The sequence below is a fragment of the Dendrobates tinctorius genome, unplaced genomic scaffold, assembly GCF_039654945.1.
Source record: "Dendrobates tinctorius isolate UK_male_01 unplaced genomic scaffold, ASM3965494v1 ptg000176l, whole genome shotgun sequence".
NCBI classification, from domain to species: Eukaryota; Metazoa; Chordata; class Amphibia; order Anura; family Dendrobatidae; genus Dendrobates; species Dendrobates tinctorius.
In genome coordinates, this window is record NW_027361843.1 from 1,703,343 (window position 1) to 1,729,445 (window position 26,103).

Genomic DNA, 26,103 nt, shown 5'->3' on the forward strand with positions numbered 1-26,103 from the left:
CACTTTCCAGCACAGTACTTGTACTTTTTAATGACACCATTCATTTTATCAACTCGTCCCACAAAAAAACAAGCCCGGCTAGGTAGGCAGAAAAGTTTAAAAAAAAGTTATGGTTCTTGGAAGAAAGAAGAAAAAACAAAATTGAAAAAATGGAAAACAGCCCCCCAGGAAAGGATTAATACCCTACCACTCCAACATCACCGCCAGTGGTCCATGCTGGCCTCTTTTTAATTCCCTGAAGCTAATTGCTGTCCACAGAAGTGATGCTGGTAAGTACTGCACTAAAGCCAGTGATTGACTGCAGTGATCACATGGACAGATGCACTTAATCACTACAGGGAAGTTAAAAAAAGCCAGAAGAATCACAGGACAAGTGGTGTTGGAATCATTGAGGGCTTAAACAGATACATAATATGTTTTGTTTGTTTTTTTATTTTTTTTTACATCCCGGACTACTTATTTAAACTTTACATTTTCAATGAAAATCTAGTTTTTGGGTGAGTTAAATATAAGCCTGAAAAATTGCACTAATCAAAAAAGTCTCTAAAAGTATACTTTCTGATTAAAATTGGCCAATCTATGCTGCTCCAATGAATCAAATCCAAGATCGTTTCACTCATTTATATCTCACTGTGTGCTGATTTGTGACCAGATGACATTAAGTCTGATGGCAATTGTAAGAACAAGAACAATCCTTTTCTGCTGATTGATTTTACGGCTTTAAAAAAAAAAGATCTAGTTTTCTCTTGAAAAGTCGCCGGCAATTCTGAAGAAAAGCTTGATTATAAGTTAAGTTTTCATAAGATGGTGTATTGAGGATCCACAAAATGTAGACACAAATATAAATGAAATAAGTAATACATTTCATCTGTTGACATACATGCAATGCACAAATACAAACCCCAAAGACAGTAAAACTGGAAAACGGTTTATATGTGGACATTGACATGAAAAACTCATTATTCTACATTTTTTATGTTTAATTTTTGTTCTGTTCAATGCAAATCTTATAAGATAACATAGTGAATCCTGTACCCAGCAGCCAGCACTAGTGGCTGTATTATAACTTACTACGTAAATACTGTTAATATACATTGAACTCAGTAATGAATAGGTAGATATGTTCATCTGTCATATCGGACAGCTATTTAAATATACTGTAGAAATATTTACAGAAAAGCGCACAGAGATTTGAACAACTAGATGCTAATTATGCGGACTATATGGTACCCCGACACCCAAGTACAAAGGACGACACATTGCTTCTGGCTTCAAGTTCAGTTCTGCACAGGAGAGTCTGGCCTATATTGCCTTAGGCAAGCACTGCAGTAAACCATGTTGTGGGTGCTGATTAGCTATGAGCATAGGCTGCTATTCACGCTCCATACATAGATCTGTCTAAATGCAGGCTCTCCATTGTAGTAGGGCAATGTATCTCAGCTTAGAGAGCTTTTTAATAGAGGATTGACTTTACAAACTTTTTGTGCTTTGCAAGGAGTTAACATCATTATACTTTCACTGCAGGGATTGCTAAAGCAGTTCTCCTTAATAAAGAAACTTTGCAAAAGACTTATCATATCTAACCTTCATAGATCCTTGTAGGTACAGAATAATAAAGGGGAAAAGTGACAATTTTGCTAACAGCAATGAAATGAGTACTACTACGTTTTAAGAAGCACTAGACTTCAATTTTACTCATTGGAATTCCAAGCTATAGGGACTTGTTCAGATCTATAAAAGATTTGTAAAGACTTATAAATATTGTATAGTTAAAATTACTTTATTAAAAGAACTCTAAAACAAAATACAATTTGTGATTCTTAAAGGGTAATTCCTAGAATCAAAATATCTTTCACAAAGCTCAGTAAATGCATACTTATCTTTAATATATAGACTACGACCAACATAAAGTTTCTTGCTTGTACCTTTGTGTCTTTTACCATCTCTTTCTGCCCTATCTGTGCATCCAGCTTCATATAGCTGAAGGGGTGGTCCTATTCTTTTTTACAAAAACTACATTTCCCACCTATTCTTACAAAAACTATGTTTCCCAGCAGCACTTGCGTCTCCTCAGTCCTGCAGAACCCTCCCTCCACCATGTGGTCCTGACTAACCTCACCTTGCCAAGTTATCATCAAGCTAATCTAAATGCAAAACAGGACAGGTTTAAAAATGGGTTATATTGACACAAATGAGTAATTATGTGCAAGTTATTATAAGACCATATTGAATAGGTCTGAAACTTTATAAAGATGTGGAGACTTCAACTTAGATGAGTTACTACCAACGTGAAGTCTCATGTCATAAAAAGGTGAAACATTATAACTTATTGATTTTATATGCCAAGACATAACTTTAGGGTATCTGACTTAAAAGTATAGAAAACATTAAGAAAGAACTACATCTATTCATGTTTCAAAAAAATGTAAACCGAGTTGGGCAATATAGGATACCGCACTTCCAAATAAGTTATTATATTCTTTAATTAATTTCTACCATATCTTTAATAGTACAATTGAGCTTGCCATACTAATACTTTATACACTATTTCTCATTTGCATCATATTCCATTTAACGTTGTCAATATATATTAGTTAAATCAGAGACAGACTGATTCATGGTTCTAGAGCTCATGGATCTGACATTACCAGGCTGAAATTTCTATCAATGTCTAATTAGTACATATGCTATAGAATTTACTAACATTTATTAAAATTAATAACCACACAGAGTAATAAAATGTCCAAATTATCCAATCAAGGAAAATATATATTCTTACAAATGATATGCTAATATATTATTCAGTTTTTATGCCTTACAGTAAGCAGTAAAACAACTCTGCTGCTTTCCTTGGCTTGTATGAAAAATGATATGGTAATGTCATAATACAACTTAATAGGATTGCTCATTAAACAAAATGAGACGAATTTAAAACATTAAACCTACTGGAATAAATTCACAAACCATCAATTGGTTTCAGATTTTAAGTTGAACATTAATAATATTATAGTTAAATGGATGATTTGACTTTAGAGAACTTTAGTCTGAAAAAGCAAATCTCAAATTCTGTCCTCCATTTGGTTTTTCTTAGATTATGCTCACATAGCAATTTAGCATACTTTCAGGGGCACAAGTCCAAAGCCCCCACAAAATGGTGAGGCCATTAGCAGTAATGATGCAGACGGAGTCACAGTGTGCTCAATCGGATAAAATTTTCAGTCGTATACGCCTAGTTGTGTTGGGCAGCAACACATAGCAGATTGTCTTGGTTCCCACCTCCCGTAGGGGTGTAGTACTGAAAGTTATTTATGACAAAGCTCACTGTGGATCCATCTGCATCAATATGGTTAATGGCCCCATCGTTGCCCGATCTATTGATATATACAAATAATTAATCTGATTGGTAAACGTCGCAACACAAAAAAATCAAAACGCCAAAATGACATTTTTTTGTTGCTTCATCATTGCATTAAAATGCAGTAACGGGCAATCAAAACATTGTATGTACCAAATGGCGTCAATAAAAATGTCAGCTCGACACACAAAAAATAAACCCTCTCACAACCCCAGCTCACGAAAAATAGAGACGCCATGGGTCTTAAAAAAAAGGCAACTTTTTTTTTTTTACACACTTTGGATTTTTTTTACCATTTACAGAAAAAATAACCTATACATGTTTGGTGTCTACGAACTCGCAATGACGTGGGGAATCATAATGGCAAGTCAGTTTTAGCATTTAGTGAACATGGTAAAAAAAAAAGGTACAACTGCAATTTTTTTTGCAATTTCACCGCACTTTGATTTTTTCCCCCCATTTTCCAGTACACTATTTAGTAAAACCAATCATGTCTTTCAAAAGCACAACTCTTCCAGCAACAAATAAGCAATCATATGGTCATATTGACAGAAAAATAAAAAGTTATGGCTCTGGGAAGAAGGGGAGCGAAAAACAGAGATTCAAAAACTGAAATACTCCTGGTCCCTAAGGGGTTACAGAAAAAAACTCACCAAAAACAATACCTTACTTATTAAAACCATTTTTAAAGCATAAAAAAACATAATAGCATCTGGTAAGGAAATAATATAATCGACAGTACAACTGACAATTAATAAGTATGAGCACTTAAAACAAATATTTGGGGGCATAAATAGGATTAAAAAGATAAATGTTACCAGGTATAGGGGTTCAGTAAAGTAAGTGATCCAAATATATCAGATAGAAATCTAAACTAATGTCTAATATGTTGGGATCCCTTTCTTTACTGAACCCCTCCCTGTACCTGGTCAAATTTATCTGTTTATTCCTATTGATGCCCCTAATAATTAAATTTTCTCATACTGATTACTGTATTTTGCAGACTATGTGACGCACTCCCCCCCAAATTTGGGAGCAAAATGGGGGTGCCTCTTATAGTCTGAATGTAGCTTACCGGGGGGCGGGGGAGACTGTGGTGAATGGTCACAGGAGGCAGGGTTGCCACTGCAGGAAGGTGGTGCATGCGCACATTGTGATCTTGGCTCATCGTTGAGCTGAGATCTCAATCTGTGCATACACCACCTCCCCGCAGCTATTTTCCTAAAGCCCAAAGCCTGGAGAGCAATGTGAACAACGGAGACTCCACTCCTGCCTGAACCGCCGTCATTTTCGTGAAGCCCACCACCGTGACACCCCCTCATCCTAGCACAGGGCCCACAGTATTGCCCCACTCCTGCAGCCACCGGCTTCCAGCAGCGATGACTCCTGTGACCCCGCTCCTCCATTGCCACCCCCCCGGTAAGCTAAATTCAGACTGCAGGCCACAGGCTGGCATGAGGGGGTGTTCGGATGTGCGGTGCGGCGTGCCACTGCTGCTGTTCGTTGTTGTGGGTGTTTGGTGCTGCGGGGGCTCTGCCGACATCCTGTGAAGCCCATAGCCCCCGCAGTTAGATGGTTTCCTATGCGGTGGACTGGATTCTGGGAAAATGACTGCTGGCTGGAGGCAGCGCATGTGCAGATGGAGATCTCGAGATGAGATCTCAGTGCTGATATCTCATCTCTCGAGATGTCCATCTGTGCATGCACCGTCTCCAGCCGGCAGACATTTTCCCGGAGTCCAGTCCACCACATAGGAAACCATCTAACTCTGGGCTTTCACAAGATGTCGGCAGAGCCCTTGCAGCACCGAACACCCGCAGTACCGAACACCCACAGCGGCAAGCCGCACCGCATATCCGAACACCCCCTCATCCCAGCCTGCGGCCGGTGAGGTATATCTGCATTATAAAATGCACCCCCATTTTCCCCCAAAATTTTGGGAAAAAAAGCATCTTATAATCTGAAAAATACGGTATTTTTAGTACTCACTGTACTCTAACAAAAAATAAAAGAACGATAACAAATACTTAAAATTCAGCTTTGAATCTGTACTGTTCTAAATAGTGACTGTTTGTCTCCATCATCTTACAGCACCATAAATGGGTCTTATGAAGATAACTCGTATTAGGGAAATAGGGGGTCCACCAATTTGGATCAACACTTATGAGACAAAACTGTTACAGCAGCTTACAGTTTGGCAAAATCAAGTAATCTATGTAATACATTAATCTAAATCAGTGTTTCCCAAACTGCAGTTGTCATGGCCCCCAACAGATCATGATTTCATGATTTCCTTGGTGTTGCACAGGTGATAGAATTCTTATCAAGGAATCAGAATTTGCCACAAGTTCTCTCACCTGTGCAATACTAGAGAAATCCTTAAAATGTGTGAACTGGAATTTGGGAAAAACTTGCCTAAATGGTCACCATTTAACACTACATTAGAAATCTGAAAGAATATATCTTTAGTGAGACAACCCCTCAATATACTGCATAATGAAGAGATAAAGGGAATATGTCAGTAGGATCAACCCTCCTAAGTCATCTGTATGTGCTGGTAAGTCACAGAAAGTCAAATAAAATGATCCCTTCTTATCTTCTATGTAATGGATTATTCAGAGAAATCCACTTTTTTAATATGTAAATGTCCAGTTAATATCTGTGAGCCAGACATATATCTCCCTGAGAATCTGCCTCCAGATCTTATTTTGAAAGAAGAGGGGCGTTACCAGGATGAGACATGTAGATTAAGAGAGCAGACTGAAGTCATTACATGTCTCACACTGGTAACACCTCATTTCATATATAATGAGCTCTGTTGACAAATTTTCAGGGAGATCTATGCCAGGCCAATAGATCTTAACATCTAATTTCCATATTATGAAAAATGTGGATTTCTCTGGAAAAAAAAATTGGATCACATATATCAAAGTATCATTTTATTCAGCATTCTATGACCTGCATACCCATATAGATGATTTAAAAGGGATGATCCTACTGACTTATTCCCTTTAAGTCAGTTTATAATATACATCACCAGATTTAGATTGCCTGGATGTGTTGCCGTATTTGTCAAAAATCTATCATTTATCAATCAGCGATAAATGAAAAGTGGCGCCGTCTGTACTATTTGCACACATTCCTGAGTCCCCAATATCCATAAGCTGAGCCCTACTGTCAGATTCTTAAAAACATGAATACTCAGCTTTCATCTCCAGCTATGACTGACATAGTGACATTTTATGACAACTATTGAAAGATACCCAGTATGTGACCTACAATAGCACTAGAATCAACTGTCAATTATTTATTCTGTTTTTAGATAAAACATATTAATCCTGGTGGCAGGTGCATTTTGATTTTAATTTATATAATACCTAAAACCCCCTTTCTCATTTATATGGTTTCTTTATTGAGTATAATGTTTTCTTTATTTCTCAACCCACATTGAAATCTTAAATGCAAGTAAAAGTGTTTTGTATTGAAACCATGTAGAGAAAAACCTACAAAAAATGAAAACGGAATTTGAATAATGTGAAAAATACTGTAATATTGCATAAAAAGATGCAGTAAAACATGCAGACTGCAAGAATTAGCCGCTGTGTAAAGATTCTCTCCAGTCTGTGTGTATAGACATACTGTATATAATGAATGGAGTCAGCAACAGTAACAAACAGTAGGATGCAGCATTCATCTTGGAGCAATACAATGACATTTAAACAAAGTTGCTTGCAGTCACAGACAGACACAGAATTTAAAGCAGGGGCACAAATCAATATTGATATGTGAAAACATAAAGGCAACTGATACAGTTAGTGAAATGTAAGTTGTCATCTGCCACCCTGAAGTCACCAGAAAACATTTCAATGAAATGTGGAATATAAATGACAAAATCCATAAAGTTAGGGCAAAAAAATGACCTAAAAAAACAAAATGTGGTGGTACATTTCCATCTACACTACAGCCCATGTTGGGTAGTATATTTTGCAGTGTATTTGATTTCTAAAGTACGCATCATTTTACATTGTCAGCAAAATTAATCAGCTGTCCGATATCTCATTCACATGCTGCTTTTAATTTCTGTGCATATTTGGAGCCTTTCCGAGTTTCGATAAAGACACCTTATGTTAATTCTTACAGCGGTTTTATAGCGTTTTCAGTCATTCGAATAGATGGAAAAGAAAACGTAGGTAAAAACAAGCTTATTGTAAGCATCCAACACTCTAGGTTTTGGTGCAGAAAAAAATGCTGCAATTGCACCACATGTGAACATGCCCTTTGATGAATTGAGATGTTGGCTTGCCAGCAATTTCTGAGTAAAGTCTCAGGGTCATTGACGTACTCCGTTAGGTAACAATACTGAAAATATATGTGTCATTAGCAGAGCAAACATTCAGATTGACTCTCTTACAGATGAATACAAAGATGAACTCTTCCCCTTTATAGAAATAAGGAGGAGGTTTATTAAGCTAGTGAATAATAAAATCTTAAAATATTTGCCCATGACAACAATAATCAGGTTGATCATTTTATTTTCTGAAAGGCGGACACTCAGGCCAGAAATCTGGTGAAATTCTTCGACTTGTAGTCAATTTTTATTTCATTTTTCACACTGCCATTAAGCAAGAAGAAAAAACACAGGGAAATACAATTGGAAGAAAAGAACAAAAATAACATGTTGGAGTTTAAACTGCCTTTAACCTTAAGGGAATAATCACAAGTCTGTTGAATGTGAAAGCTGGTTATGTTTTTTAGAAGTTACGGAGTACCTAACAATAAAAGATGCCTATTCTTTTGATGTTACTCTGGTTTCTGCCTTCTATGATAGCTTCTCAGAAAAAATCCAAATTTTAAGCTGGTAGTCATTCCTTTTTAGTGATATAAGCCAAACACCTCTCCATCCTAGTGTTTGATGTCACACACTCTACTTCCCTCTTACTACATGAGATTATTCTCTCGTACACCGAGGCTGCGCTCTTTTACCTATGCCTCATCACTAATGTCTCGTTAGTCCTCCATTCCTCACTGCCACCACTGAGATGGTTCTGGTTTCTCTTAAGGGCCTGTAACACTAAGAGATATCGCTAGCAATATCGCTATAACTTGTGACGTTATAGCGATATTGCTAGCGATATCTCTGTGTGTGATACTTACCTACGACCGGCTCCCCCGCTGGTAATCGCTGATCGCGCGAGAACGTCCTGGACTGTTTCTCGTCGTCAGCTTCCTGCGGCGCTTCCTGCTGTGAAGACGAGCGACGCGTGGAGCCGGGCGGGAGGACACAGGATCGCCTCCTCTGACAGGTAAGTAGCGATCCCCGTCCCCAGCAATGTCGCTAGTGAGATCTGCCTATGTGGCAGCTCACTAGCGACCACTTAGCGATGTACCAGCGATCCTGACCGCGTCATATCGCTTGTCGGGATCGCTGGTACATCGCTAAGTGTGACAGTACCTTTAGCCTGCTTTGTGACATCTTAGAGAGGATGAAACTGATTCTCTAGAGAACAGTCAGTGTGCTGGGAAGCCTAAGTCTGTGTTCACATGGAGTCTTTTTGCTGTGTTTTCAAAGTGTCTGATAAGTTTTGAGATTTTGAGGAGGACTGGAGAGGTTTTTCTCAGCTTCTGTTCCAAAAACTCCTCAAAAAACTGTGTGCACAAGCTTTTACAGAACATGACTACTGAGTGGATTGCTTTTAGTCAAAATTCACTAGTTTGTACACCAAGAATCAATAAATCCAGGAATAAAACGCAACACACCAGTCAAAATGATTACATTTTACCACAGAATTGCATATTTCAATAATTTGAAGCCTTTCGAAATCTAACATAATCTCTGTCTCGCTTTTTCTTATTTTTATTTTTGAATAACATTGCTAATATTTTAAAAGTCGAATCACACTCCATATCATTTCATGCTCAAAACAATTTTAAAAGAGCAAATACTACCAATATACAGGTATACTCTTTAGTCCTGATTCAGAATTGCTTTTGAATCTGTTTTTGTTTAGTTTTGTGCATTTTTTAGCCTTTTTTTTGCACCCAATTCATTATTCTATTTGTGTTTTGCTTACGTCTATTTTATTTGTGCTCTCCTGTTTTTTTGTATTCCACTTTGTGGGTGTAGTTTAGCAATTCCAGATGTTTTCAATTGATTCATCAATTACGACTTTTTAAAAAGCCGTGTAATTTGGTGTAACTCTGTTCTAGTCCTTTACCCTGGTGTATTTTTTAATAAGTCGGTATTTTTGCACACTCTTTGAGACATTTTGCAAAACGTGACTTTTGAAGCCAAAATCTTGCAAAGACAGTTCAAGTTGGAAAACGAGACTATTTGTTTTGCTTTGCGCCAAATTCATGATTCACGTGCACCATTTTGAAGAATTTGGTGCCTGCTAAAAATTGCAACCAATACCCCCCTGACAAAAAAAGAAAAGTTGCTTAAAAAGACACAAATGATGAATCAGGGCCTCTGTTCTGTTCATATATCGTGAAAAAGCTTTGCAGCATAACAAGAACAGTACACAGATTCATACCTATCTTCTCATCACACAGTAATAAGGGTCACACAGGAGCACATAAGGTAATCATTAACTTTTACAAAGGTATATTAAATGATGCATCCACTTAGCGTAATTTCCAGACACAGTACCTGGAACACTTAAACAGATTCAATAACTTATGAGATGGCAGTACTCACATGGCACTGTTCGGAGGTAGAGGTTGTCTCGTATGATTTGCTGAAGTTCATGATCTACTGAACCTTTCTGAAACCGTAAATTGAGGTAGCGGCGAAGGTCTTTGTCAACAATGCCTCCTGTAAATTGAGTACATAAAGTAATCAAAACAATGATATAAAAAGAAACACGAAAACTACAGCTATAAGCAGCTTTGCCTGTAAACAGTCATAATATTGCCGTTTAGAGATGGAAATTAAATCTATGAACATTTTTTATATTAGACAAATTGTACAAAGCAGAAACACAAACATTTATAAATACGTGATGCTACTTTTATACATACAGGTCATTGTGGGTTATAACCCACTGAGAAACAAAAAGAAGAACTGTAAATGAAAAGTGCTGAAAATTATTTTTGAATTTCAGAATATTAGCACAATTAGAACTCGACTCTATGTATGCCCCCTTAGGAACATCTGTGATAAATAGTGAAAAATAAATTGTAATGAAAGGAAATAACCCAGATAATGTTCAAAAACCAAAATGATGTAAATTCTTAATTGATTATGCTGCTTGAACTATCTACAGCATGAATCAATGGCAAGCTCCTTAATTGCAAATATATGTGTTTTACATCGTTTAAACAGAATTGACCATGGTGGTTCCTAGCCAGGTTCTTCCCACCCGGCTATGTTTGACAGGTCTCCATATACAGAGGGAAAGACTTTTTCACAGATCTCGGACAGTCATCTAATGGCTGTTGACCATAAACAGATCATTAACAGTGATTTGCACACAGAGTAATGCCAAGAGGTCACAGGTTATGCCCTACTAACAGGCTTCTCTCCCCAGTTAGACCAGTGTAACATCAACAGCTTCCATGGCAACTGTCCAAATACACAACTAAACTACCTGGATTGGAATTCTTTTGCAAAACAGTGAGCTCACATAATGTGCTGTGTTTAACAATTTTTATGACAGGGACAGATGATCATTTCTGTGCCCAATTACTTCAGGAAACTTGGTCAGATGCTTTTCCAGTCCAATCTCTTTAACAGCAAAGCTCCTTGAATTTTATTCAAACAAAAGAAAAAGTAATTCTCTTCAGAGCGGATTTAACCATTTTTCTGAACCGTAAGGCTATTTGCACACGATGAGCATTTTTTGCAGATCTGCAGTGTTTCTGCACCCATTGACTTACATTGAGTCAGTCAAATCCGCAGCAATACTGCAGGTGTAAAAAGGTCTGTGGATTTGCTTCGGATTTGCCTGCCAAAAATGCTGCGGAGACGAAGGAGGAAGAGTGTGTGAGCAGAGAATATGTGTGTGGGCAGAGAATATGCATGTCTGCGGGTGTCTGTCTGCGTTTGTCTGTGTGTGTCTGTCTCCAGGTTTCTGTCTGCGGGTGTCTGTGTGTGACAGTGATAGCATGAGCCCATGATGGGACAGTAGTATCATCATCTGGCGATTGTGTTCAATTATAAAACAAAAAAAACCATTCATACTCAAACACCTAATTCCCCAACGCCCGCGTCTCCTGCAACAAAAATAATAAACCAACATATACTTAGCTTTCCGCCGTAGTCCATTTAATAACGAGTGTCCCACGACAATGTCACATTTAGACCAGTCACATCGGGACTTGATGTCACTGGACAATACACAGGTGACATCAACTCCACAAATATTACCCCACTTGCCACCACTACAGGACAAGTGGGAAGAGCAAGCCTAAGTGCCAGAAATGGCGCATCTATAAGATGCGCCATTTCTGGGGTGACTGAGAGCTGATGTTTTTAGCCTGGGGGACCAATATACATGGCCCCTTCCCAGGCTATTAATATCATCCCGCAGCCATCTGCCTAGCCTTTGCTGGTTCGATTTAATAGGGGGACCTCATGTGGATTTTTTTCTGGGGTTCCCCTGTAAACTTGCCAGTAAAGGCTAAGCAAACATCTGTGAGCTGATATTAAGATCCTGGGAAGCTTTATGGCTATTGGCTACTTCCCAGAATATTAACATCAGCCCTCAGCCTTCGGCTTTCCCTTTTTTTTAGAAAAATAAACATATATTGCGTTTTACGCAAATTTCTTGTGTGTGTGTCTTTTATTTAACTGCTTATGTACCATTTTATTAATGAGGGTATCTAACTGACACATACTGTACATATATAGATATATATGTATATATATTATATATGTAATATATTCACTTATATTTGTTTTGTGTGTGTAAACATTATATTTGAACATGGTATGTAATGATATTATGGTCTTCAATGGAGAATGAAAAAGAAAAGGTTGGACAAGGAAATTACATCACAATTCTTTTTTTTTTGTTAAATAATATATCTTTATTTCGCAAATCCGCAGACAAATCCACAGAGAAAACCTCATGAAAATCTGCATCAAAGCCACATAAAAACCTTGTGGATTTTCAACTGCGTTTTATGCCAAGAGAAGAAGAATCCATGCAGAATTTTACAAAAGCATATCTGCAACGTGTGCACATAGCCTAAAAGGAAAAAAAAACTAATAGTCACCTCACCATTCACCTCTCTGGCTCCACTGCATCTCACCGCCAACTGTCCAGTTCTCATCATCTTATTACCACTGCAAGCATTGAAATCACAAGGTTTTATGAGGCCAGGGACAGGTCTGCATAAGCACGAGCTTATGTCTCAGTGTTTTCCATGATTCCATGACATCGGAAACTTACACATGCTTGCACAGAACCCTTTTGGTCTTCATCAGAACTGAAAGTCCTGGCCTAGAATGAGGAGACCCGAGGATTATGCACTTGTGGTGGTGATAAGATGATGTGAAGATTGCAAGATGGAAAATGGTGAGGAGCAGAGCCACCAGAGTGGTGAGTAGTTAGGTGAATATAAGTATCTATTTTATTTTTTCCATCTTATGCATATTATTCTCTGGAGTCTGTGAAGAAAATCTGCGTGAACAGGCAAATTTGAATTTTGACTGATCCTCTTATCTGTAGTCCTTGCCATTAAAGAGGACCACACAGAACATGTGAGCATCTACAGCTGGAAGATAAATATACATAGTGTTGTCTAGGGATCAACTAAAGCAGAGAACAACAAAGCCCATCTATATCTCCAGTGACCCATCAATTGATAGACCTCTTGATTTTATTAGAAATAGTAAATCCTTCATATCGCCTGCTATGGCACAGCCTGAGAACTCTCTGGTGGGTTCCTCCTAAGAATTCTGCTGATTGATGCTGGTACCGAGGTAAGACTTCACAAATTATAATACACACAGTCAAATAACTGTTTTGCATTAGGGCCATATTTTAAGTGTTTGGCATCACAATAACGTACATTAAGAAATTAATTCAGACAATAAAATTGCATGAAAATGTTAAGATTTCAAAGATAAAAGTGGAAGATAAAGGCAAGCTAGACAGTGTTGTAATTGTGAAATGTGATTTTTACAATAGCTACTAATACAGTAAGGTGAGAGTTGCTTTTTGAACTGTTGGATGTTATTCTATTAGGACATAAGCAAAATCCATATAATAAAAGCCACTTCTTACATCTACATTTAAGCACAGTAAATGCAGGTGGGTGGCACTGGCAATATACATGAGCTGACAACTATGGGACAAAAATGTACATTAGAAAGCTCTAATGGATTCATGTGACTCAGGTAAGAATGTATAAATAACAGGTTACATCCTGTCACTAATTTCTATATGCAGAAACTATGTATTAGGCCAAGTTTACACTTTTGAGTCAGTTTTGAAAAAGGTAGATGAAGTCCAAACAGAGGTCAAATAGTTGACTCCATATGCCTCATTTCAATGAGTAGCTAAACAGGGGTTCAGTTGGGAGTCCAATCTTGTTTTTCAGAAATCCCAATGTAGTGCTCAGCAAAGAGCACAGTTGGAATGTAAACCAGGCTATATTTTTGTAAAGCACTTATTATTCATAAAATATTATTTATCTGCTATTTTTGATGAGAATGTGTGGAAGATGAAGTTTTTTTTAGCTCTTTCATTTGATGTTAGATATGTATGGTCGCCATTGTTGCTGTGGCACTGTGCCTGTGAAGTGGTGTGGCCTAGAGTCATGGGTGCTCAGCCTCATAAAATTGGTGCTGTGGGACACCAAGTCGCTTGCCCTGCTGATGTACCATCGCCGTGACAATGGTTGGCCCATGGTGCCGTGCTTTTAAGGTCAGGGACTCAATGAGAGGTTTGCTGTGACGTGGAAGTGGTTTTCATACATTCTTATGAGAATGTTAAACTAAGAACCTCATGTTCAGTTTTGCAAAGTTTTGCTTAACCGCCACAGATCTATGCATACGTCTTGGGTATGCGGTCAATGTCTATTTCTACACCTATGGCATAAAATTATTTATGCTGTGTCCAAAACAAATTGATCTACTCAGTTTCCTAACAGGCTTTAATAATAATAATCTTTATTTTTAAATAGCGCTAACACATTCCGCAGCGCTGTACAGTTTACACACATTATCATCACTGTCTCCGATGGGGCTCACAATCTAAATTCCCTGTCAGTATGTCTTTGGAATGTGGGAGGAAACCGGAGTACCCGGAGGAAACCCACGCAAACACAGGGAGAACATACAAACTCCTTGCAGATGTTGTCCTTGGTGGGATTCGAACCCAGGACTCCAGGGCTGCAATGCTATCCACTGAGCCACCGTGTTGCCCTTTGAAGGAGATTCACTAATTCTAGCATCGACATACAGGTAGTTATGTTTATAAGTAACCCTGCTATTGAACGTGACCATAATCTATATATAGTACACATTTACATTGTATATCAGAGAGTATCATAGTGGATATTGGTATGTATATTGGATTTTATTTCATAGAAGAGATACAATTTTCTCTCTGGACGACATTGCAATGATATGACAACAAAAAAGTCACAGAAAATAAACTTTTTTGAAGCTGGACTGCACAAACTTAACACCTTATGATCAATTATTTAAAAAAAATCCATGTGCTTGTTACCAAAACAAATCACATTCAGATAACAATAAATAATTTTAAAATTCACAAAATCTGCCCTTGAATACAATTGTTACACAGAACTACCTAAACCAGAGAAATAAATACTTACCCCTATATTAGTGTTGCAGTTTTGCACCCAGTCAGCACTATCCGAATGACATGTTCAGTACCATTTGGGGTATTACAGAGAATGGGACAGAAATTTATGGCATACAGTATCAATGTGTCTAATGCAATATGGTAACCTTTAATCCCTTTGACATAAATGTACGTCATCATCAGGTAGGTATTCCTGCATTATTATATGATCTTGTTTCCATAATAAACTGATACCTGAGCTTCTGCAGAAATAGTCAAGGATGATTCCAAAACCGTCCCTGAATATTTAGCTCTCTAAATGCCATGATCAATAGCAATTTCAGCATTTACAAGGTTGTGAGAAAGAGTTTCCTTCCTGTTGGCACTGCTGTGACAGGATTGCGGGGAGCCAATGGTTGCCATGGCACCAGAGGTCAAAGAATGACCCCCATATCTGCAAGGTACAGTGGCATGTTAGGCCCTGCCATAAGAAAAGTTCAATTGGTGTTCTGTCAGTCAAACTGAATGGCCTTATATCCTGCAATACCCTGCTATTGTTGTAGAAAAGTGAACAGAGTATAAAGTGTTTAAGTAACATTATGGGGCTATGTTAAAAAGTAAAACAAAAGTCTTAATAAGTTTGAAAAATATATCTATACAAAAAAATAAAGAAGCAATGATACAATAAAGTTAAACTGTGTTTGAGTTTGGCAGATTGCACTAAATAAAATATAAATTAAAGTGCAATCGCAACCCAGGGTCCACCGTGCAGAGATGTTTAACTGCTGCTAGTGTGAACAATGGTGGAACAAAGCAGCAAACTTCACCTTAATCAGACTGTTTTAACTCCACACAGTATGAACAGAACGCAGAATACCCAGCTCTGTTAACTTCACAGACAGGTAGTGCAAAAGGATTGAGCTTGCTCTGTAACTGAACTGAACTGTGCTAACGGCACACTAGAACAAAACAGATGCTAAGTCAAGAGAAATAACTCAAATGACGCTTGGTACAAAACTCTGTTGACTTCACAGAGAAGTACAGCACATAGGTTGGGCTTGCTCTGTAGCTGAACTGTGCTAACTGCACACATGAACAAGACACATGCTAAGCCAAGCGGAATAAACCATAAGAAGCTCAGACTCAGAAGGTAGACAAATACACACACGTGCCGAATAAGTGGTAGTGTATCCACTCACGCCCACCGAACCTGAATTTTACTAGCATGCCAGCGTGCGCTCCTGAGAGCCATTTAAACCCAAAGCTCCACCCCAAACACACCCAGCCGGCCGTGACATCGACGGCGGGACAATCTGAAGCTGCCACATCACCAGAGCAGCTAACGTCTGACCACCAATGAGAAGACGCCATATCCCGGACATGCTCAGTAAGGTGCTCTCTGGACTTAGACTCCAGAGCGCAAGACTGCATCTGAATATCATTAGTTACCATAGACTTGGCAGGAGGACCGGCAGTAACCAAACGTATACCACGAGACTGTGCAAGATGCTGGGACCAACACCCATGCTGAGCAGCAACACTGGCGCCTGGACCAGAATGGGAGATCATAGCACCAGACAATGTTTGGGATGTATCCCGCGTAGCGGGAGAATCCCTGCGCCTAACAAATTGGTTGACCAATTAAAACAAATTTATTAATGTAAAAACAAACATGGAATGGACCATTCTATATAACTGTCTCATTACTAAATCCCTACTGTGAACACCATGAAACAAAAAACAGTAAAAAAGTCATCATACTGCCACACAAAAGTTGTATATAAATAAAAATTATATCAATGAAATGTCATCTTGTCCTGCAAAAATAAAGCCCTCACATGGCACTGTCGGCAGAAAAATAATTATATTAGAATATTGTGATGCAAACAAATTTTTTTTTGTAAAATATGGTTTAGTTTGCAAAAATAACTAGACATGAAAAAAACCTATATAATTGTGATATCGCTGTAATCATTCTGACAGGAGGAATAAAACTACCATATTTTTCTGACCATAAGACGCACTTTTTTCCCCAAAAATTTTGGGGGAAAGTGGGGGGTGCGTCTTATGGTTGCAATACACGGTACTAACCTGGTGGCTGGTGGCAGCGGGCGGGGCTCTGCGGTGCGGTGGTGGCAGCGGGCGGCGCTCTGCGGTGCGGTGGTGGCAGCGGGTGGCGCTCCGGTGCAGGGGCGGCGGCTCCGCCAGCATTTCTTCGCAGCCCGGAGGCCTCCGCACTTCCCTTGCTGGCCGCCGTGATCTCGTTGCTGAGATTTGAATCTCGTCCCCCAAGATCTCGGGATGAGATCTGATCCCGCGCATGCGCCGTCCCCGGACCGGCGGCCATCTTTCCGGCGTCCATGCTCCCGGAGGCCACCGCAACATGGCGACGGCCAGCAAGGGAAGTGCGGGGGCCTCCGGGCTGCGAAGAAATGCCAGCGGAGCTGCCGCCCCTGCACCGGAGCGCAGCCCGCTGCCACCACCGCACCGCAGAGCGCCGCCCGCTGCCACCACCGCAGAGCCCACCTGCCCCAGCACAGCTGCCCCTGCCCCAGCACAGCTGTCCCTGCCCCAGCACTGCTGCCCCAGCACAGCTGCCCCTGCCTCAGCACAGCTGCCCCAGCCCCAGCACAGCTGCCCCTACCCCAGCGCAGCTGCCCCAGCACAACCAACCTGCCCCAGCACAGAGCCGCCACCGCACGAGCCTGGACCACTGAATGGCCCCTGTGACTACTTCTCCACCTGTGCTGGATCCCTTCCCAGGTAAGCTGAATTCGGACTGTAAGACGGACCCCCATTTGACACATTATTTTTTTCCCCCCTATTTTCCTACTGAAAATTGGGGTGCGTCTTATGGTCTGGTGCGTTTTATAGTCCGAAAAATATGGTATCTCATCACTTTTACCGCACGGTGAATGATGTTAAAAGTAAATAAATACAACCAAATTGCGAATTTTTTTAAGCAATTCAAATTGGTATACCGTATTTTGTGAATTTTAAGACGCACTGGATTATAAGACACACCCCAAATTTTGAGGAGAAAAATAGGACTTTTTTTTAATAAATTGGTGGTGCTTCTTATAATCTATGTGTCTTACTGTGGTGGTGGCTGCAGTGAAGTGAGGTCCCAGGGTCGCTGCTGGAGGAGGCAAGAGTGGATGGTTGCTGAAGGCAGCAGGCTGGGATGAGGGGGGCTCTGCTGACATTTTGTGAAAGCACAGAGCCCTCGGACTTACATGGTTTACTGTGCGGTGGACTCTAGGAAAATCACTGCCAGGGTGTTAGGCACCAGGCATCTCCAGCTGCACGAGATGGATCTCAAGTATTGTCTGGCAGTGGTCTCCCATTCAGGGTCAGCCGCTGGGATGACTGCTCAGCACAGACGTTGGTCCCAATGCCTTGCCCAGGCTCATGCTGCATGTGTAGTTACTGCTGGCCCTCCAGCTAAGCCTATAGTGACTACTAGTTTACACGTGCAGTGCTGTGCTCTGGAGCCTAAGTCCAGATTTCACCCTAGTGGGCAGGTCCATTATATGGTGCCTTCCATTGGTGCTCGGATATCAGGTGCTCTGGTGATGTTGCAGCTTCAGATTGGCACACAGGCAAGGCCCTGTCTGTCTGGACTTGAGCAAGGTATAAAAGGCTCTCAATGGCGCACACCTGTGTGCTACTATCATGTGTGTTTGGTGTGTTGGTGGCTACTTTACGACCCTGTGTGCAAGTGTGCCGCTAATAGCACTGAAAGTGTTTATTTAGACAGGCAGTGTAGGGTGGGAACTCCTGCTTAAACTTAGCATCTGTACTGGGCGTCCTCAGGTGCGCATGCTAAAGCACACCTTGTGTCAGAGCAGGTTCAAACACCAGCTTAGTCTTCCTGGAGGGTTAAGTTATAGGGACCCTAATTAGTATTTTTCTATACGCCTGTGCAGTCTAACAGGGTATAGTGCTTTTTGGCTTGCTTCATAGTACCGCTTTGTGGTGTAACAGAGCTTGTTACTTTGAGCTCTATGCACACTGAGTGACATTTAATTCAGAGTGCTTTAAGTGTTTTCTCGCAGCCTTGCTCAGCCATTGTGCTAGCTGCGGTTTCTGCATCACCACACGGTAGACCCTGGGTTGCGGTGTATATTCTCCATAATAGGGTAAATTATGGGATTTTCTCCTGTTTTGGCATCTTAGAGGCTCTTCAAATATGAGATGTCATCAACATTCTATTCCTGCTATGAATGCATGCTGAAAGTCAAATAGTGAGCCTTCCTTTCCAAGCTCTACTGTATGCTCAAACAAAAGTTTCCAATCATTTATGGGATATACACAATATACTGTTGGGGTTCATTTTCTGCTAACTTTCTGAAAGTGATAAATTTGGGGCTAAAGCAACATATGGCAAATTTAAGACTTTCATTTTTCCCATTTCAATAATATAAACTCTTGTAATGCACCTGTGGGCCCAAAATGGCCACTACACCCCAAAATTCCTTGAGAGGTTTAGTCTCTAAGATAGGATAATTTTTAGAGGGTTTATGCTGTTCGGAGCTCTGTAATATGGCATAACATCTATTCCAGCTGAAATTGTGCGCCAAATGTCATATAGTGCTCCTTCCATATTCATCCTTGCCGAGTGCACAGACCGTAGCTTCCGACCACATATGGGTCATACTCAGGAGAAATTGCACAACAAATGAATGGTTTCAATTTTCTTCTTTTACTCTTGTGGAAATTAAAACTTTTTCATTCCACTTTGTGGCAATTCCTTTGAAGCACCTGAAAGGTTAACAAACTTTCCAAATGCAGTCTTGAATATCTTGAGTGGTGCAGATTTTCAAATTTGGTCTTATTTGGGGGTTTTCTGATATATTGACCCTACAAGTTATTTAAAAATGAAGTGGCAGCTACAAAATAGGATTTATCAATTTTGTTAATTTTTTTTTAAATGTGCTAAACTTTTAACACTTCTAACTTCCTAATAAAAAAACATTTCAGTCATGATGCTAGCATAAAATAGACATATGATAAAGTTACTTATTAACTATTACAGTTCAAAAATTGTGAATTTTTCTAAATTTTAATCAAATTTCCAATATTTTAATAATTAAACACAAATCATATTGATTTTAATTTACCACAATCATAAAGTACAATATGTCACAAAAACATTCTCAAAATGGGATATTTAGTATAACTAGCTGAAGAGCCCGGCGCTGCCCGGGCATATTAACTAACTGTGGTTAGTTATAGCAAATTATAATTATCCTCCATCCCATAGTCCCGTGCCCATATACCCATCATACATATCCACGATCCCATAGGTCCGTGCCCATATACCCATCATATATATCCTCCATCCCCTAGTCGAGTGCCCATATACCCATCACACATCCTCCATCCCATAGTCCCATGCCCATATACCCATCACATCCTCCATCCCATAGTCCCATGCCCATATACCCATCATACATATTCGCCATCCCATAGTTGAGTGCCCATATACCCATCACACATCCTTTATCTCACAGTCCCATGCCCATATACCCATCATACATATCCTCCATCCCATAGTCCTGTGCCCATATACCCATCATACATATCCGCCATCCCATAGTTCCGTGCCCATATACCCATCATACATATCCTCCATCCCATAGTCCAGTGCCCATTTAATCATCACACATCCTCCATCCCATAGTCAACCATTATGACATCTTAATGAGCGGCGGGGCTTGCAACCTATGATGACATCAGCGTCGCCATGGCAACCATTATGACATCATAATGAGGGGCGGGGCTTGATACACACACACTTTTTCCCCATTATGTGAATAGGGGCAAAATTGTTTGGTGAATTGGAACGCGCGGGGTTAAAATTTCGCCTCACAACATAGCCTAGGACACTCTCGGGGTCCAGATGTGTGACTGTGCCAAATTTTGTGGCTGTAGCTGCGACGGTGCGGATGCCAATCCTGGACATACACACATACATACTGTACATACACACACTTGAGCTTTATATATTAGATTTCAAAAACATTGCTACATAAGTGACATATGTGAATTGACTGAACAGGTTATGACTATGAAGTCCCAACAGTGCAAGGAAGAACCACTGGAGCAGCAGAAAATGATGTAGACTAACACAGCAAGATGCCAGAGTGAATTTGGAATCTTTTAAGCCTGGAAACCCTCTTTATCTAGTTTTGAGTTGTGAGTCAATTATCTATTCTCTAAGGGGTCTTTGGCTGAGCGTTTAAAATGTTTGTGTATCTTTAAAACCATTTTTTTCTTCCTCCTTAATGGATCTAAGTGTTAAGCCACATTATTAATTTTTGTCTCTGCACATTTTGGCAGCCATAACTTTTTTTTTTATTTTTTCACTAACATAACTTTATGAGGTCCTGTTTTATGATGAAAAAATGTATTTTTTGGTGCTGTTTCAGGGTACATATAATAGCTGTGTATACATTTTGCAATTCAATATAGAATAAAAAAACTATTTGGGGTGTTTGATTTTACTGCTTAAGTTATGGTCATGTGCATGCTTAATATGTGTTTTTTTATATACATAATAAAATGCATTAAATGAAAAAATCATTTAGTGGGGGCATTTTTTTTTTATCAGTTTCTATTGCTTTTTCTTTCATTTTTCACTAAAGTTTGATTTTGTTTTACATAACTTGCCCCCAAGACCTTATAAAAAATCACTGGGAAGCATGTTTTCTTTCTTTAATGTGCATTTTTTCACTGTAGCATGGGATGCATGTAAGCACAAGTTACAGGGGAAAATAGTCCCATGTTCTGACAGAGCTGATCGGAATCTGCTAAGACCCAACAGCAATACTATGTTTGGCCGGGGTCACACTGGCGAGGAATACGGACGAGTGAGAGGCGTTAAAAGCACGCATTACACACGGACAAATTATTCTCTATGGGTTTGCTCCCAACAGCCGTATATTTCTCGGGCGTATTCTACGGTCCGTGCCAATCGCAGCATGCTGCGATTGTCAGCGTACTACGCCCGTAATACGCCAATGCAAGTCTATGGGTGCGCAAAAAATACGGATTACACATGGACCACACATGTGACTTGCGAGAAATACGCACCCGGTGTCTTTTAGAAAAGCCGGCAATTCAGTGCGCTATACAGTAAACTCACACTGACAGGTTTAATAAAGAAAGAAAGAATAGATATATACACATAGAATACATATATATATATATATATATATATATATATATATTCATACATGTCATTGTGACAAACATATATATATATATATATTTATATTTCACAGAGTTCTTCATAGCAGAATAGACGCTAATTAAATTGCCGGCTTCTATCAAATCATTCCCCAACCCAACATGAAATGACACATGGTTTATATTCAGTAAACCATTTCATTTCAAGTTTTTTTATATGTCCTTGACTAATAATTAGATGAGGGTTTGTGTGCAAAATTTGGGAGTTGTAGTTGTTATTTTAAGGGGTTAATTCGTTGTTAAAAAATGTGTGGGCTTCCCATTGCCCTATATTGTTGGCGAGTGGGTTAATCTAACAAAGGGTTAATGTCACCATTCGATTGTAAGGTGACATTAACCCTTCGTTAGATTAACCCATTCGCCACCAAATGGTTTAACAACGAATTAACCCCTTAAAATAACAACTACAACTCCCAAATTTTGCACACAAACCCGCATCTAATTATTAGTCAAGGACATATAAAAAAAACATGAAATGAAATGCTTTACTGAATGTAAACCATGTGTCATTTCATGTCGGGTTGGGGAATGATTTGATAGAAGCCGGCAATTTAATTAGCGGCTATTCTGCTATGAAGAACTCTGTGAAATATATATATATATGTTTATCTCAATGACTTGTGTGTGTGTGTATATATATATATATATATATATATATATATATATATATATATATACAGTATATATATGCATTCTATGTGTCTATATCTATTATTTCGTTTGTTAGAAACCCTGTCATAGGGCTCCATTATATGTCCATTTTGCAAGGCGGCGAGAAAATCTCGCCATACGGATTGCATACGGATGCCATACGGATTACATACGGATGCTGACATGCGCAAAATATGCAACCACACCTTGATTACGGATGACATACGGAGCACTGTTTTGGGGTCATTCATCCGTATTACACCTGTAAACTACGGACGGTATTTTGCGTCGGTTAGTGTGACCCCAGCCTTAGTCAAATACCTGGCGGGTACACAATAGACTCATGGCCATTGCTGATACTATACATAGTACTCACTAAACACAATGGAGCCGACAAAAGAAAGGTCAGGAGTGGTAATATAACAATTTTGTCTCTTCCTTTGTTTCTGAATTCTGGGAAGACAAACCACTCTTTCTCAATTGCAAAAGCCATAATCTAACACCGTATATTTACAATCCTATATGCAGGGTACAAAACAAATTAACTCAACAACTTTCTCCTTAGGTGGACATTACAAAATCTGTACACATTTTGAATCTTTTAATGAAAAATATTGGTAGCAAAAACAGATCATCTATTGATGACATGAAAAGGAATATTCAGACAATTCTCTAATTAACCTTTGTTACAATAGGGAAGCTGACAAAATATAGCTCTGAAGATTGTTATAAGAAAATGCTGTATGCTCTATAGGCATGGAATAATTGAAATAACACTCATTTTTGCTAAGTATCTATAGTACAGTGCCCTGCCAGACGTTTAACCAATATTGTTAGCATTTAGCTCTGGTCTCACATTTCAAAAATCCATTCACTCTCACTTATTGCTGTGGTGTTTGTAGTGGAAAGCTTCTAATTATTCACTAGTCTTTGCTTTACAGCCCTAATAGGCAAGAAAACATGTTGGAGTGCCAAAAGCTGATCACATTACCTTGTGACATATAAAGAATACCTTCAATAACATGCATATGCGACGCTTTCAAGATGAAGGGAAATTCTACACTAAAGTTCTTTCTGGATTTTAATGTGAAAGCTTCTGTTATTACTGTTCAAAGATAACAAGCAAGAAATCCTTCTTTTTCAAAAGAGTTTTTCAGTCCATATTCCCAGGACAACACTTACCACCCTAATGAGAATTAGAAGAGTTCTCCAGGATCAGAAAGAAATTATTTCTTCTAAAAACAACACCTCACTTGTCAACAGGTTGTGTGTATGTTGTTCCAACTAAATGCCATTAAGTTCAATGTGGCTGAAGTACAATACCAGACACGACCATGAGAGGGTGCTGCATGGTTTTTGAAAGAATTGTTTTTTTTAATCCTATCCAACACCTATAAAGCTATACTAGGGACATTGGGCCTAATATCAATTCAACAAACTGATAGGAAGAAATGACCCTTCAACAGCACATATAATAAAAGTAGAAAATTTTTATTAAGGAACCATTACATAGAAGAAAATTGGGAAAAAGTCATGATACAAGGACATAAGATTGTCTGACAAGCAATCTGAGAGACAAATCATTCATTGTAAACAATATGGTAATAATCTAACCCCCATTAATCAATATAATTAAAACCGTTGAGAAACAACAAAACATTTTTTGAAAAAAAAAAAATTGAAAAAATGTGAAAAATCCGTGTGCCAAGTTGTATTTGATAAAAGATCTGTAAACAGTAGATTGAATATCTGAGTATTGACCCAAATTATATCAATATGTTCAAAATTACATTACATAGATGAAATCAAAATGTCCTATGCATTATCCAACACTCTATGTAGGCAAAAAAACATAATAAATCCACCACATAGTAGTTATATTAAATCTCCTTACATATATTCAGTAGCCTAGACTAAAGGCCCCGTTACACATAACGATGTCCCAGCGATCCCACCAATGATCCGCCATGATGGGATCACTGGGATATCGTTAGGCTGATCGCTGGTGAGCTGTCACAAGACAGCCCCTCCAGCGATCAGGACCGGCGAAGCTGGATGCTGGTTTCTAATATAAACATCGGGTATCTAAGAGCTGCGCGACTCCTGGATACCCGATGTTTACGTTAGAAACCAGCGTGCAGCGTCGCTGATCGCTGGTCTCTCGCTGCCACACGCAGCGATGCATGCTGGCCAGCGGGAGACCAGCGATCGAAAAATAGCCCAGGCCGATCGACGATGATCAGCGATAACCGGAAGGGGGGCTGGTCGCTGATCCCCGTCGCACACAGTGATCTCGCTGGCAAGATCGCTGTGGCGTCACAAAATCAGCGATCTTGCTGGCGAGATCGCTGTGTGTGATGGGGCCTTAAGTCTCATTTAGGAGGTTAACAAGCCTAAAGCCTAAAATGCCTAGTGCAACAAGAAGGATTCACATGGATGGATAAAATGTGATATTCCCAGTGTGCCTGCATATAATGCTATAGATAGTGACACAGGAGTAGAGATATCAGGGAGACAGAGGGGTTAAAGCACAAAAATAATCTGATGTTGTAGAGGAGAGTGCAGACAGGAATCAAATAAGTATCAACTGCAAAGTGCTGTGACTCATGACTAGTAAACACTCGCCAAGTGCAACAGAATGTGTGAATATTCAATGCAAATACCGTACATATCCAAAAAAAGTTACAAATTGCTCAGACTGCATCAGAACATCCCCTGACGGGCGTTTTGTCAAGCCTACACCAGAAGGGGTTTGTGCACCGCAGCAGCATCAGACCATTTTTGTGTTTGAACCACTCTATCGCCATGATCATACCTCTATACCTATGTCACTATCTACTGCATTATATGCAGGCACACTGGGATTATTACTTTTTATCCATCCATGTGAATACTTGTTGCACTAGGCACTTTATTTAGCTATGAAGATCGATGGTTTTTCATACAGGTATAATTTGACATTGGTTCTTGTTAACCTCCCAAATGACACTTAGTTTAGGCTAATGAATAGGCTTTTATATGCTTACAATGTGGTGAATTTATGATGTGTTTTTGCCTACATAGGGTGTCAGATAATGCATAGTA

The 26,103-nt window shown here is 39.3% G+C and overlaps 1 protein-coding gene across 1 annotated transcript in view; it reads right to left on the reverse strand.

The window, feature by feature from the left end:
* MAGI2 (membrane associated guanylate kinase, WW and PDZ domain containing 2) overlaps nt 1-26,103 on the reverse strand; it is a 1,360,388-nt gene that overhangs the window by 1,030,244 nt on the left and 304,041 nt on the right. The window contains exon 2 of the mRNA XM_073551424.1: nt 10,053-10,169. Coding sequence (XP_073407525.1) covers nt 10,053-10,169 — 117 coding nt within the window. The remainder of the gene's footprint in view (nt 1-10,052; nt 10,170-26,103) is intronic.